Genomic DNA, 12,305 nt, shown 5'->3' with positions numbered 1-12,305 from the left:
AGGGACACATCTATTCATCTCCAACACAACTGTTCAGAGACACCTCTATCCACCTCTAACAGAGCAGTTCAGCGACACATCTATCCACCTCCAACACAACAACTCAGAGACACATCTATCCACCTCTAACACAACAGTTCAGAGACACATCTATCCACCTCTAACACAACAGCTCAGAGACACATCTATCCACCTCCAACACAACAGTTCAGAGACACATCTATCCACCTCTAACACAACAACTCAGAGACACATCTATCCACCTCCAACACAACAACTCAGAGACACATCTATCCACCTCTAACACAACAGTTCAGAGACACATCTATCCACCTCTAACACAACAGCTCAGAGACACATCTATCCACCTCCAACACAACAGTTCAGAGACACATCTATCCACCTCCAACACAACAGTTCAGAGACACATCTATCCACCTCTAAACACAACAGCTCATATATATATCTATCCACCTCTAACACAACAGCTCAGAGACACATCTATCCACCTCCAACACAACAGCTCAGAGACACATCTATCCACCTCCAACACAACAGTTCAGAGACACATCTATCCACATCTAACACAACAGCTCAGAGACACATCTATCCACCTCTAACACAACAGTTCAGAGACACATCTATCCACCTCTAACACAACAGTTCAGAGACACATCTATCCACCTCTAACACAACAACTCAGACACATCTATCCACCTCTAACACAACAACTCAGAGACACATCTATCCACCTCTAACATAGCAGCTCAGGGACACATCTATCCACCTCTAACACAACAGCTCAGGGACACATCTATCCACCTCTAACACAACAGCTCTGGGACACATCTATCCACCTCTAACATAACAGCTCAGGGACACATCTATCCACCTCTAACACAACAGCTCAGGGACACATCTATCCACCTCTAACACACACAACAGCTCAGGGACACATCTATCCACCTCCAACACAACAACTCAGAGACACATCTATCCACCTCTAACACAACAGTTCAGAGACACATCTATCCACCTCTAACACAACAACTCAGAGACACATCTATCCACCTCTAACACAACAGCTCAGAGACACATCTATCCACCTCCAACACAACAGCTCAAGACACATCTATCCACCTCCAACACAACAGTTCAGAGACACATCTATCCACCTCTAACACAACAGTTCAGAGACACATCTATCCACCTCTAACACAACAGTTCAGAGACACATCTATCCACCTCTAACACAAGAACTCAGACACATTTATCCACCTCTAACATAACAACTCAGTGATACTTCTATCCACCTCTAACATAGCAGCTCAGAGACACCTCTATCCACCTCCCACACAACAGCTCATGGACACATCTATCCACCTCTACCACAACAGGTCAGGGACACATCTATCCACTTCTAGCAGAGCCGTTCTGTGACACCTTCATCCACGTCTAACATAACAGCTCAGGGACACATCTATCCACCTCTAACACAATAGCTCAGGGACACATCTTTCCACCTCCAATACATCAGCTGAGAGACACATCTATTCACCTCTAACACAACAGCTCAGAGACACATCTATCCACCTCTGACACAACAGTTCAGAGACATATCTATCCACCTCTAGCACAACAGTTCATAGACAGATCTATCCACCTCTAATTCAACAGCTCAGACACATCTATCCACTTCTACACAACCACTCAGAGACATATCTATCCACCTCTGACATAGCAGCTTTTAGACACATCTATCCACCTCCAACAGAACTGCTCAGGGACACCTCTATCCACCTCTAATACAAGAGCTCAGGGACATACTGATCTACCTCTAACACAACAGCTCAGGGACACATCTTTCCACCTCCAACATAACAGCTCAGGGAGACATCTATCCACCTCTAACACAACAACTCAGAGACACATCTATCCACCTCTAACATAACAGCTCAGGGACACATCTATCCACCTCTAACACACAACAGCTCAGGGACACATCTTTCCACCTCCAACACAACAGCTCAGAGACACATCTATCCACCTCCAACACAACAGCTCAGAGACATATTTATCCACCTCTAACACAACAGTTCAGAGACACATCTATCCACCTCTAACACAACAGTTCAGAGACACATCTATCCACCTCTAACACAACAACTCAGACACATCTATCCACCTCTAACACAACAGCTCAGGGACACATCTATCCACCTCTAACACAACAGCTCAGGGACACATCTATCCACCTCTAACACAACAGCTCTGGGACACATCTATCCACCTCTAACATAACAGCTCAGGGACACATCTATCCACCTCTAACACAACAGCTCAGGGACACATCTATCCACCTCTAACACAACAGCTCAGGGAGCACATCTTTCCACCTCCAACACAACAGCTCAGAGACACATCTATCCACCTCTAACACAACAGCTCAGGGACACATCTATCCACCTCTAACACAACAGCTCAGACACATCTATCCACCTCTAACACAACAGCCCAGACACATCTATCCACCTCTAACACAACAGCTCAGGGACACATCTATCCACCTCGAACACAACAGCTCAGACACATCTATCCACCTCTAACACAACAGTTCAGAGACACATCTATCCACCTCTAACACAACAGCTCAGACACATCTATCCACGTCTAACACAACAGCTCAGACACATCTATCCACCTCTAACACAACAGTTCAGAGACACATCTATCCACCTCTAACACAACAGCTCAGAGACACATCTATCCACCTCTAACACAACAGCTCAGGGACACATCTATCCACCTCTAACACAACAGCTCAGAGACACATCTATCCACCTCTAACACAACAGTTCAGAGACACATCTATCCACCTCTAACACAACAGCTCAGAGACACATCTATCCACCTCCAACACAACAGCTCAGAGACACATCTATCCACCTCCAACACAACAACTCAGAGACACATCTATCCACCTCTAACACAACAGTTCAGACACATCTATCCACCTCCAACACAACAGTTCAGAGACACATCTATCCACCTCCAACACAACAGCTCAGAGACACATCTATCCATCTCTAACACAACAGCTCAGGGACACATCTATCCACCTCTAACACAACAGCTCAGAGACACATCTATCCACCTCTAACACAACAGCTCTGGGACACATCTATCCACCTCTAACATAACAGCTCAGGGACACATCTATCCACCTCTAACACAACAGCTCAGGGACACATCTATCCACCTCTAACACAACAGCTCAGGGACACATCTATCCACCTCTAACACAACAGCTCAGGGACACATCTATCCACCTCTAACACAACAGCTCAGGGACACATCTATCCACCTCTAACACAACAGCTCAGGGACACATCTTTCCACCTCCAACACAACAGCTCAGAGACACATCTATCCACCTCTAACACAACAGCTCAGGGACACATCTATCCACCTCTAACACAACAGCTCAGGGACACATCTATCCACCTCGAACACAACAGCTCAGACACATCTATCCACCTCTAACACAACAGCTCAGACACATCTATCCACCTCTAACACAACAGTTCAGAGACACATCTATCCACCTCTAACACAACAGCTCAGAGACACATCTATCCACCTCCAACACAACAGCTCAGAGACACATCTATCCACCTCCAACACAACAACTCAGACACATCTATCCACCTCTAACACAACAGCTCAGAGACACATCTATCCACCTCTAACACAACAACTCAGAGACACATCTATCCACCTCTAACACAACAGTTCAGACACATCTATCCACCTCCAACACAACAGTTCAGAGACACATCTATCCACCTCCAACACAACAGCTCAGAGACACATCTATCCATCTCTAACACAACAGCTCAGGGACACATCTATCCACCTCTAACACAACAGCTCAGAGACACATCTATCCACCTCTAACACAACAGCTCTGGGACACATCTATCCACCTCTAACATAACAGCTCAGGGACACATCTATCCACCTCTAACACAACAGCTCAGGGACACATCTATCCACCTCTAACACAACAGCTCAGGGACACATCTATCCACCTCTAACACAACAGCTCAGGGACACATCTATCCACCTCTAACACAACAGCTCAGGGACACATCTATCCACCTCTAACACAACAGCTCAGGGACACATCTTTCCACCTCCAACACAACAGCTCAGAGACACATCTATCCACCTCTAACACAACAGCTCAGGGACACATCTATCCACCTCTAACACAACAGCTCAGGGACACATCTATCCACCTCGAACACAACAGCTCAGACACATCTATCCACCTCTAACACAACAGCTCAGACACATCTATCCACCTCTAACACAACAGTTCAGAGACACATCTATCCACCTCTAACACAACAGCTCAGAGACACATCTATCCACCTCCAACACAACAGCTCAGAGACACATCTATCCACCTCCAACACAACAACTCAGACACATCTATCCACCTCTAACACAACAGCTCAGAGACACATCTATCCACCTCTAACACAACAGTTCAGACACATCTATCCACCTCCAACACAACAGCTCAGAGACACATCTATCCACCTCTAATACAACAACTCAGACACATCTATCCACCTCCAACACAACAGCTCAGAGACACATCTATCCACCTCTAACACAACAACTCAGACACATCTATCCACCTCCAACACAACAGTTCAGAGACACATCTATCCACCTCTAACACAACAGTTCAGAGACACATCTATCCACCTCCAACACAACAGTTCAGAGACACATCTATCCACCTCTAACACAACAGCTCAGAGACACATCTATCCACCTCTAACACAACAACTCAGAGACACATCTATCCACCTCTAACACAACAGTTCAGAGACACATCTATCCACCTCTAACACAACAACTCAGAGACACATCTATCCACCTCACAAGAGTACTTGTGTGTGTGTGTGTGTGTGTGTGTGTGTGTGTGTGTGTGTGTGTGTGTGTGTGTGTGTTATTGTTAAGATGATGTTTCTCCCTCTTCTAGGCATTCTCAGAGTAACCTGAGTGGAGCGAGTGGAGGCCAGACCAATGACTGGAACCAGGAAAATGTGAGTGTCTCTTTCCTCCAAACAGTTCTCAGTAATAATCCACATGCCTGTCCACATTTAGGCTTTATACTATTCACCTTTGTCACTGTGTGTGAAGCTATCACAAACTTGGGCATGTTTTGTTACATTCTCACGCACACACACACACACACACACACACACACACACACACACACACACACACACACACACACACAGGCATGCTTTGACCACACACAGGAACACACATACACTCACAAGTACTCTCTCTCTCGCCATCATTTCTCTGGATCTTAATTACCAGTCAGACATCTGTTTTTCCAATTCTATCTCTCTCATTCTCCTCTTTTATTCCGTCTCTTCCTCCCTCTCTTTCTCTCTTTCTCTGTCACTCTACTTCCAGATGGGGACTCACTGAGTCCCTGACAAGCTAAGATCTACAAAGTTAGAGATCTACTGTCACGGATCCCTCCGGAACTTTCATTATGCACACCTGTCCCCTGTTCCCACTGATTAGCACTTGTATAAGTGTGCCCTTTGGTTTCCATTGGGCTGTCCATTATTGTTACAATGTCCGTTGGTACCCTGTGTTTTTGTTACGTGTTTGTTTGGTCTTCATGCCCTTACATGGCACACCGTAATAAAAAACCCTATTACACATTCCTGCGCCTGTCTCCCGAATCATATATACCAACGTGACATCTACACTGACAGTGACAGACGTTTCTCTCTCTCTCACTCCTTCCCCATCTCTCTCTCCCTCCCCATCTGTCTCTTTCTCTCTCCCTATGTCTTCCTCTTTCTCTCTCCCTTCTTTCTTTTCTCTCTCTCCCTCTCCCTCTCCCTCTCCCTCTCTCTCTCTCCTCTCTCTCTCTCTCTCTCTCTCTCTCTCTCTCTCTCAGGTGTATCCTAGCTGTAATGATTCAGGGAAGGAGCTGCAGCCCCTCAGAAGGAGGAGGAGCCACATCCCAGACAAACCCAATTACTCCCTCAACCTGTGGAGCATCATGAAGAACTGCATCGGCAAGGAGCTCTCCAAGATCCCCATGCCTGTGAGTGTGTGTCATCCTTGTGTCCATGTAGTAGAATGAGCCTGGGTGTGAGTGCAGGAGAGGTGGGGAGAGCAGGCATCCCAATAGGCTGCTATTTGGGACTCATCCGAAATGTGCTAGTCAATGACAAAACTCTTGTAACCACTGCCGTCTGTCTGTCTGTCTTTCTCTCTGTCCGCCTGTCTGTCTACAGGTGAACTTCAACGAGCCCCTGTCCATGCTGCAGCGGCTGACAGAGGACCTGGAGTACCATGAGCTGCTGGACAAGGCGGCGCGCTGCGAGAGCTCCCTGGAGCAGCTGTGTCTGGTGGCAGCCTTCTCTGTGTCCTCCTACTCCACCACTGTCCACCGCACGGCCAAGCCCTTCAACCCCCTGCTGGGGGAGACCTACGAGCTGGACCGCCTGGAAGACTTCGGCTACCGCTCGCTGTGTGAGCAGGTACACACAGAGACAGAGATAAATTACAATATTACGCTGAGACAAACACACACACACACACACACACACAGGAAAATACTCCATGTATCTGCAAATGACACTACCATTTAGTGCCTCTACAAAACATACAAGCCATGATGATACACAAAAAGTACCAATCATTGACATACTATAAGCTAGAGCAGTGATATTCCTTTGAGCGTGTAAATAACCTCTCCCCCCAACCCCCCCCCCCCCCCCCCAGGTGAGCCATCACCCCCCAGCAGCATCTCACCATGTGATTTCTCAGCGAGGCTGGACCCTCTGGCAGGAAATCACCATAGCCAGCAAGTTTCGTGGCAAATACCTCTCCATAATGCCTCTGGGTGAGTTGCTGTATATTCAGCATCTACTGAGCACTGTCAACACACACTCTATGCAAATAAAGGTCTCATGACTGTGTACAGTGGCCTCTAATTATAGGGACAGTGAAGCATGTTTTCTTCTTTTGGCTCTATACTCCAAAAGTTTGGATTTGACATCAAACAATGACTGTGAGGTTAAATTGCAGACTTTTTATCCACATCGGGTGAACCGTTTAGAATTGACAGCACTTTTTGTATATAGTCCCCCCATTTTAGGGGGGCAAAAGTATTGGGACAAATTCACTTACAGTACCAGTCAAAAGTTTGGACACACCTACTCATTCCAGGGTTTTTCTTAATTTTTTCTATTTTCTACATTGTAGAATAATAGTGAAGACATCAAAACGATGAAATAACACATATGGAATCATGTAGTAACCAAAAAAGTGTTAAACAAATCACAATATATTTTATATTTGAGATTCTTCAAAGTAGCCACCCTTTGCCTTGATGACAGCTTTGCACACTCTTGGCATTCTCTCAACCAGCTTCATGAGGTAGTCACCTGAAATGCATTTCAATTAACAGGTGTGTCTTGTTAAAAGTTAATTTGTGGAATGTCTTTCCTTAATACGTTTGAGCCAATCAATTATGTTGTGACAAGGTAGGGGTGGTATACAGAAGAGAGCCCTATTTGGTAGAAGACCAAGTCCATATTATGGCAAGAACAGCTCAAATAAGCAAAGAGAAATGACAGTCCATCATTACTTTAAGACATGAAGGTCAGTCAATCATGAAAATGTCAAGAACTTTGAAAGTTTCTTCAAGTGCAGTCGCAAAAACCATCAAGCTCTATGATGAAACTGGCTCTCATGAGGACCGCCACAGGAAAGGAAGACCCATAGTTACCTCTGCTGCAGAGAATAAGTTCATTAGAGTTAACTGCACCTCAGATTGCAGCCCAAATAAATGTTTTACAGAGTTCAAGTAACAGACACATCTCAACATCAATTGTTCAGAGGAGACTGCATGAATCAGGCCTTCCTGGTCGAATTGCTGCAAAGAAACCACTACGAAAGGACACCAATAAGAAGAAGAGACTTGCTTGGGCCAAGAAACACAAGCAATGAACATTAGACCGGTGGAAATCTGTCCTTTGGTCTGATGAGTCCAACTTGTATATTTTTGGTTCCAACCGCCGTGTCTTTGTGAGACGGAGAGTAGGTGAACGGATGATCTCAGCATGTGTGGTTCCCACCGTGAAGCATGAAGGAGGAGGTGTGATGGTGTGGGGATGCTTTGCTGGTGACACTGTCTGTGATTGATTTATTTAGAATTCAAGGCACACTTAACAAGCATGGCTACCACAGAATTCTGCAGCAATACGCCATCCCATCTGGTTTGTGCTTAGTGGGACTATAATTTATTTTTTAACAGGACAAGGACCCAACAGATATCCAGGCTGTGTAAGGGCTATTTTACCAAGAAGGAGAGTGATGGAGTGCTGCATCAGATGACCTGGCCTCCACAATCACCCGACCTCAACCCAATTGAGATGGTTTGGGATGAGTTGGACCGCAGAGTGAAGGAAAAACAGCCAACAAGTGCTCAGCATTATGTGGGAACTCCTTCAAGACTGTTAGAAAAGCATTCCAGGTGAAACTGGTTGAGAGAATGCCAAGAGTGTGCAAAGCTGTCAACAAGGCAAAGGATGGCTACTTTGAAGAAATATTTTGATTTGGTTAACACTTTTTTTGGTTATTACATGATTCCAAAATAAAGAAAAACCCTTGAATGAGTAGGTGTGTCCAAACTTTTGACTGGTACTGTGTATGTATATTAAAGTAGAAAAAAGTTAAGTATTTGGTCCCATATTCATAGCATGCAATGACTACATCAAGCTTGTGACTCTACACATTTGTTGGATGCATTTGCTGTTTATTTTGGTTTCAGTTTATTTTGTGCCCAATAGAAATTAATGGTAAATAATGTATTGTGTCATTTTGGAGTCACTTTTATTGTAAATAAGTATATAATATATTTCTAAACACTTCTACATGAATGAGGATGCTACCATGACTACAGATAATCCTGAATGAATCGTGAATAATGAGGAGTGAGAAATATACAGATGCACAAATATCATACCCCTCCAAAAACGCTAATCTCCCCTGTTATTGTAATGGTGAGAGGTATGATATCTCACTCATCATTATTCACCCGATATGGATGGAAATACACAAAAATGTAAGTTGCCAGTCTGTACTAACCTCATAGTCCTTGTATGATTTCATATCCAAAACCTTCGAAGTATAGAGCCAAAAGAAGAGAAGATGCTTCACTGTCTCGATAATTACAGAGGACACTGTATATATGTTTATAGGTGGGAACACCAGGATCTCTCTGTAGGTCAGGCCTCTGAAACCCAGGCAACCTCAGCATCACCTCTGTCCTCCCATTCCCTCCCACTCACTCACTAAACCATAGATGGAGAGCAGTGTGAAAACGAATCTAACGACCCCTGTGACAGATGCATACACTCTGGCTGTGCTCATGGGTCTCTAAGGCCCTGATAAATGAGAGATGAATAGATCCCATAGATTTGATTGATACATATCCTATAACATGAAGCCGTGTTATCCATTTGAACTATACAGATTATCCTCTTGTATGTTTATTGTAATCCTAGTGAGATTTAAGTAAGTAAAGTAAATCATATGTGACAACAGACTGAGTCCCTGCCTCTCTCTCTTAGCCACCCCTGTGTCATCAGGCCAGGTCTCTGCAGGTTGGACTGACCTTGTTTATAAATGACTCAAAATAAGAACCAGAATATCAACCACAATACATGTTGCCTTGCTACGGTGTTGTCACTCTTTCTCTGACTGCATTTCATCCCCTCCACTCCATCTCTCGATTATATCTCAATGTTCTCTCCCTTTTTGGCCTTTCCCCTCTCTCCCCAGGTGCCATTCACCTGCAGTTCCACTCCAGTGGGAACCATTATGTTTGGAGGAAGGTAACCTCCACCGTGCACAACATCATCGTGGGCAAGCTGTGGATTGACCAGGTCTGTCTACTAACTACATCATGGCTCTTCTCCCTCCTCCTCCCATGTTCTTACCTGTCCATGTCTCTCTCCTACTCTCCTCTTGTGTCCTCATTGTCTGACCCTGTGTGTGTCTGATTCAGTCAATATCCATGTGTCCTGTATGCCAGCCCTCCATGTGTAAGAGGTATCTATCATCTATTGTTTCCTATTTTCATCCTGTAGCTGTTTGTAATGTAATCCAGGCTGGTGGAGTGAGTGTTGTGTGGAGGCAGAGGTCAATGGCAACAGAACAGAACAGAACAGCACACGAATAAGCCTGTTTGTGGTCTCTGATGGTTTCTCTGCCTTTCATTTCTAGTAACACCCTCCCCTCTCTCTGTGATGACTCAATTACAGTCTGTAACTGTCTGTCTGTTGGTCTGTCACATCATCTGTCTGTAGTACTACTCTGTACTATGTACCAGCCCCTCACTGGAATAGGAGGAGGAGGAAGACAGGGGTCAGGGAATAAACTCTAGCGAGCATATGATAGAATTTGGCACACTCACAAACACCCTCTCAGCAGTCCCTAAAGCACACCTTAGTGTCAATTATATAGAGCTTTCTAGTAGAATCTCATTACATCCCTGAGGGGAATGAATGTAAAGACACTGTTCTGATACAGCTGTGGAATGTTCTGACAATGACTCATCGGTTGTTTCTGATTGCTATTGATGCTAACCAGAAATTCTCCCTCCTATTCCACCCACCTCTTCTCTCTTCCATCCCATTCTATCTTCCCTTTTCTCTCTCTCTCTCTCTCTCTCTCTCTCTCTCTCAATTCAATTCAATTGACTTTATTGACATGGCAAGTTATTATTACTTACATTGTCAAAGTATACATATCGAAAAATTTAAATAAAATATATATGTATATATATACACAAAATATATATATATTTATATATAAATAAATGGTGGTACTAACAGCAATAATAATAGTAGTAGTGGACATGGGATTACCATTAATAACAGCTACAACAACAATATTAATCAGAACAACAATACATTAAAGCAACAGTAGTAGACCAGTCTCAACATGACTGAGAAGACACATGACCTGGTACGAAAGACAAAACAAAACTAAGCTAAATGGGAAATATTATCAACATTACTTTGCATTTTTCACTGGCTGTCCCTCAGGCTGTGGCAGGAGGACACATATTTGGCTGCCAAAACTGCACATTTTGGCTTTTCACCCAATAAATACAGTATTTGAATTTTTCTTCATCTTTTATAGTTTCAAATTCTTTGTATTGAATTATAATTTTGGGAAAGAAATATGCTCTTAGGTCTGAGTATTTGTCACAGTGTAGTAGGAAATGCACTTCTGTCTCTACCTCTCCCCTGGAGCAGAGTGAGCACAGCCTGTCCTCTCTGGGCAGCCAGGTTTGTCTGTGACGACCGGTCTCTATAGCCAGACTGTGCTCACTGAGTCTGTACCTAGTCAATGTTTTCCTCAGTTTTCTATCAGTCACAGTGGTCAGATAGTCTGCCACCATGTACTGTCTGTTTAGAGCCAAATAGCATTGAAGTTTACTTTGATTTTTTGTGGTGTCTTTCCAATAGGTTATATATTTTTCTTTTTGTTTTGTGATGATTTGGTTGGGCCAGATTTTCTGAGGGCTGTCCCGAGGCTCTGTGGGGTTGGTTTGGGTTGGTGAACTGAGCCTCAGAACCAGCTGGCTGAGGGGACTCTTCTCTGGTTTCATCTCTTGACATTGTAGAGCTGTGTGATGGAATGTTTTAGGGTCACTTCTTTTTAGATGGTTGTAAAATTTGATGGCTCTTTTTTCTATTCGAATGAGGAGGGGATATTGGCCCAATTCTGCCCTACATGCGTTATTTGGAGTTTTTCTTTGTACTTGCAATACAGTCTTGCAAAACTCTGCATGCAATACTTCAATTGGATGTTTGTCCCATTTAGTAAATTCATTATTAGAGAGTGGACCCCATACCTCACTGCCATATAGAGCAATTGGTTCTATAACTGATTGAAAAATTTTGAGCCAGATTCTAATTGGAATTTCAATTTTGATGTTCCTTTTAATGGCATAGAATGCTCTTCTTGCTTTGTCTCTCAGCTCATTCACAGCCATGTGAAAGCTACCTGTGTTGCTGATATTTAGTCCTAGATATGTGTAGTTTTTGGTGTGTTCTAATAGAACTGTGTCCAAATAGAATTTATATTTGTCATCCTTATTTCCGGACCTTTTTTGGAATATCATTATATTTGTTTTTTTTAGGTTAACGGTCAGAGCCCAAGTCTGACAGAAC

The 12,305-nt window shown here is 43.9% G+C and overlaps 1 protein-coding gene across 1 annotated transcript; it reads left to right on the top strand.

Moving 5' to 3' along the window:
- The first annotated feature begins 5,063 nt into the window (after positions 1-5,063).
- Positions 5,064-11,861, top strand: LOC139567374 (oxysterol-binding protein 2-like). Its single transcript, XM_071388752.1, has 5 exons — positions 5,064-5,123; positions 6,005-6,154; positions 6,348-6,593; positions 6,838-6,958; positions 9,904-11,861. The coding sequence occupies exons 2-5, from the start codon at positions 6,110-6,112 to the stop codon at positions 10,122-10,124; spliced, it is 633 nt and encodes a 210-aa protein (XP_071244853.1). The 5' UTR covers positions 5,064-5,123; positions 6,005-6,109; the 3' UTR covers positions 10,125-11,861.
- Positions 11,862-12,305: the final 444 nt, after the last annotated feature.

This window comes from Salvelinus alpinus, unplaced genomic scaffold (genome assembly GCF_045679555.1).
Source record: "Salvelinus alpinus unplaced genomic scaffold, SLU_Salpinus.1 scaffold_344, whole genome shotgun sequence".
Lineage (NCBI taxonomy): Eukaryota > Metazoa > Chordata > Actinopteri > Salmoniformes > Salmonidae > Salvelinus > Salvelinus alpinus.
Note: the sequence above shows the minus strand (reverse complement) of the source record. Positions and strands in the feature narration are given on the sequence as shown.

Bases quoted from the DNA above. Each gene is read 5' to 3' on its own strand.
- LOC139567374 (XM_071388752.1), top strand. From the start codon at position 6,110: ATGAAGAACTGCATCGGCAAGGAGCTCTCCAAGATCCCCATGCCT. The intron at 6,594-6,837 runs GTACACACAGAG...CCCCCCCCCCAG, and splicing joins ACCGCTCGCTGTGTGAGCAG to GTGAGCCATCACCCCCCAGC. The intron at 6,959-9,903 runs GTGAGTTGCTGT...CTCTCTCCCCAG, and splicing joins CCTCTCCATAATGCCTCTGG to GTGCCATTCACCTGCAGTTC.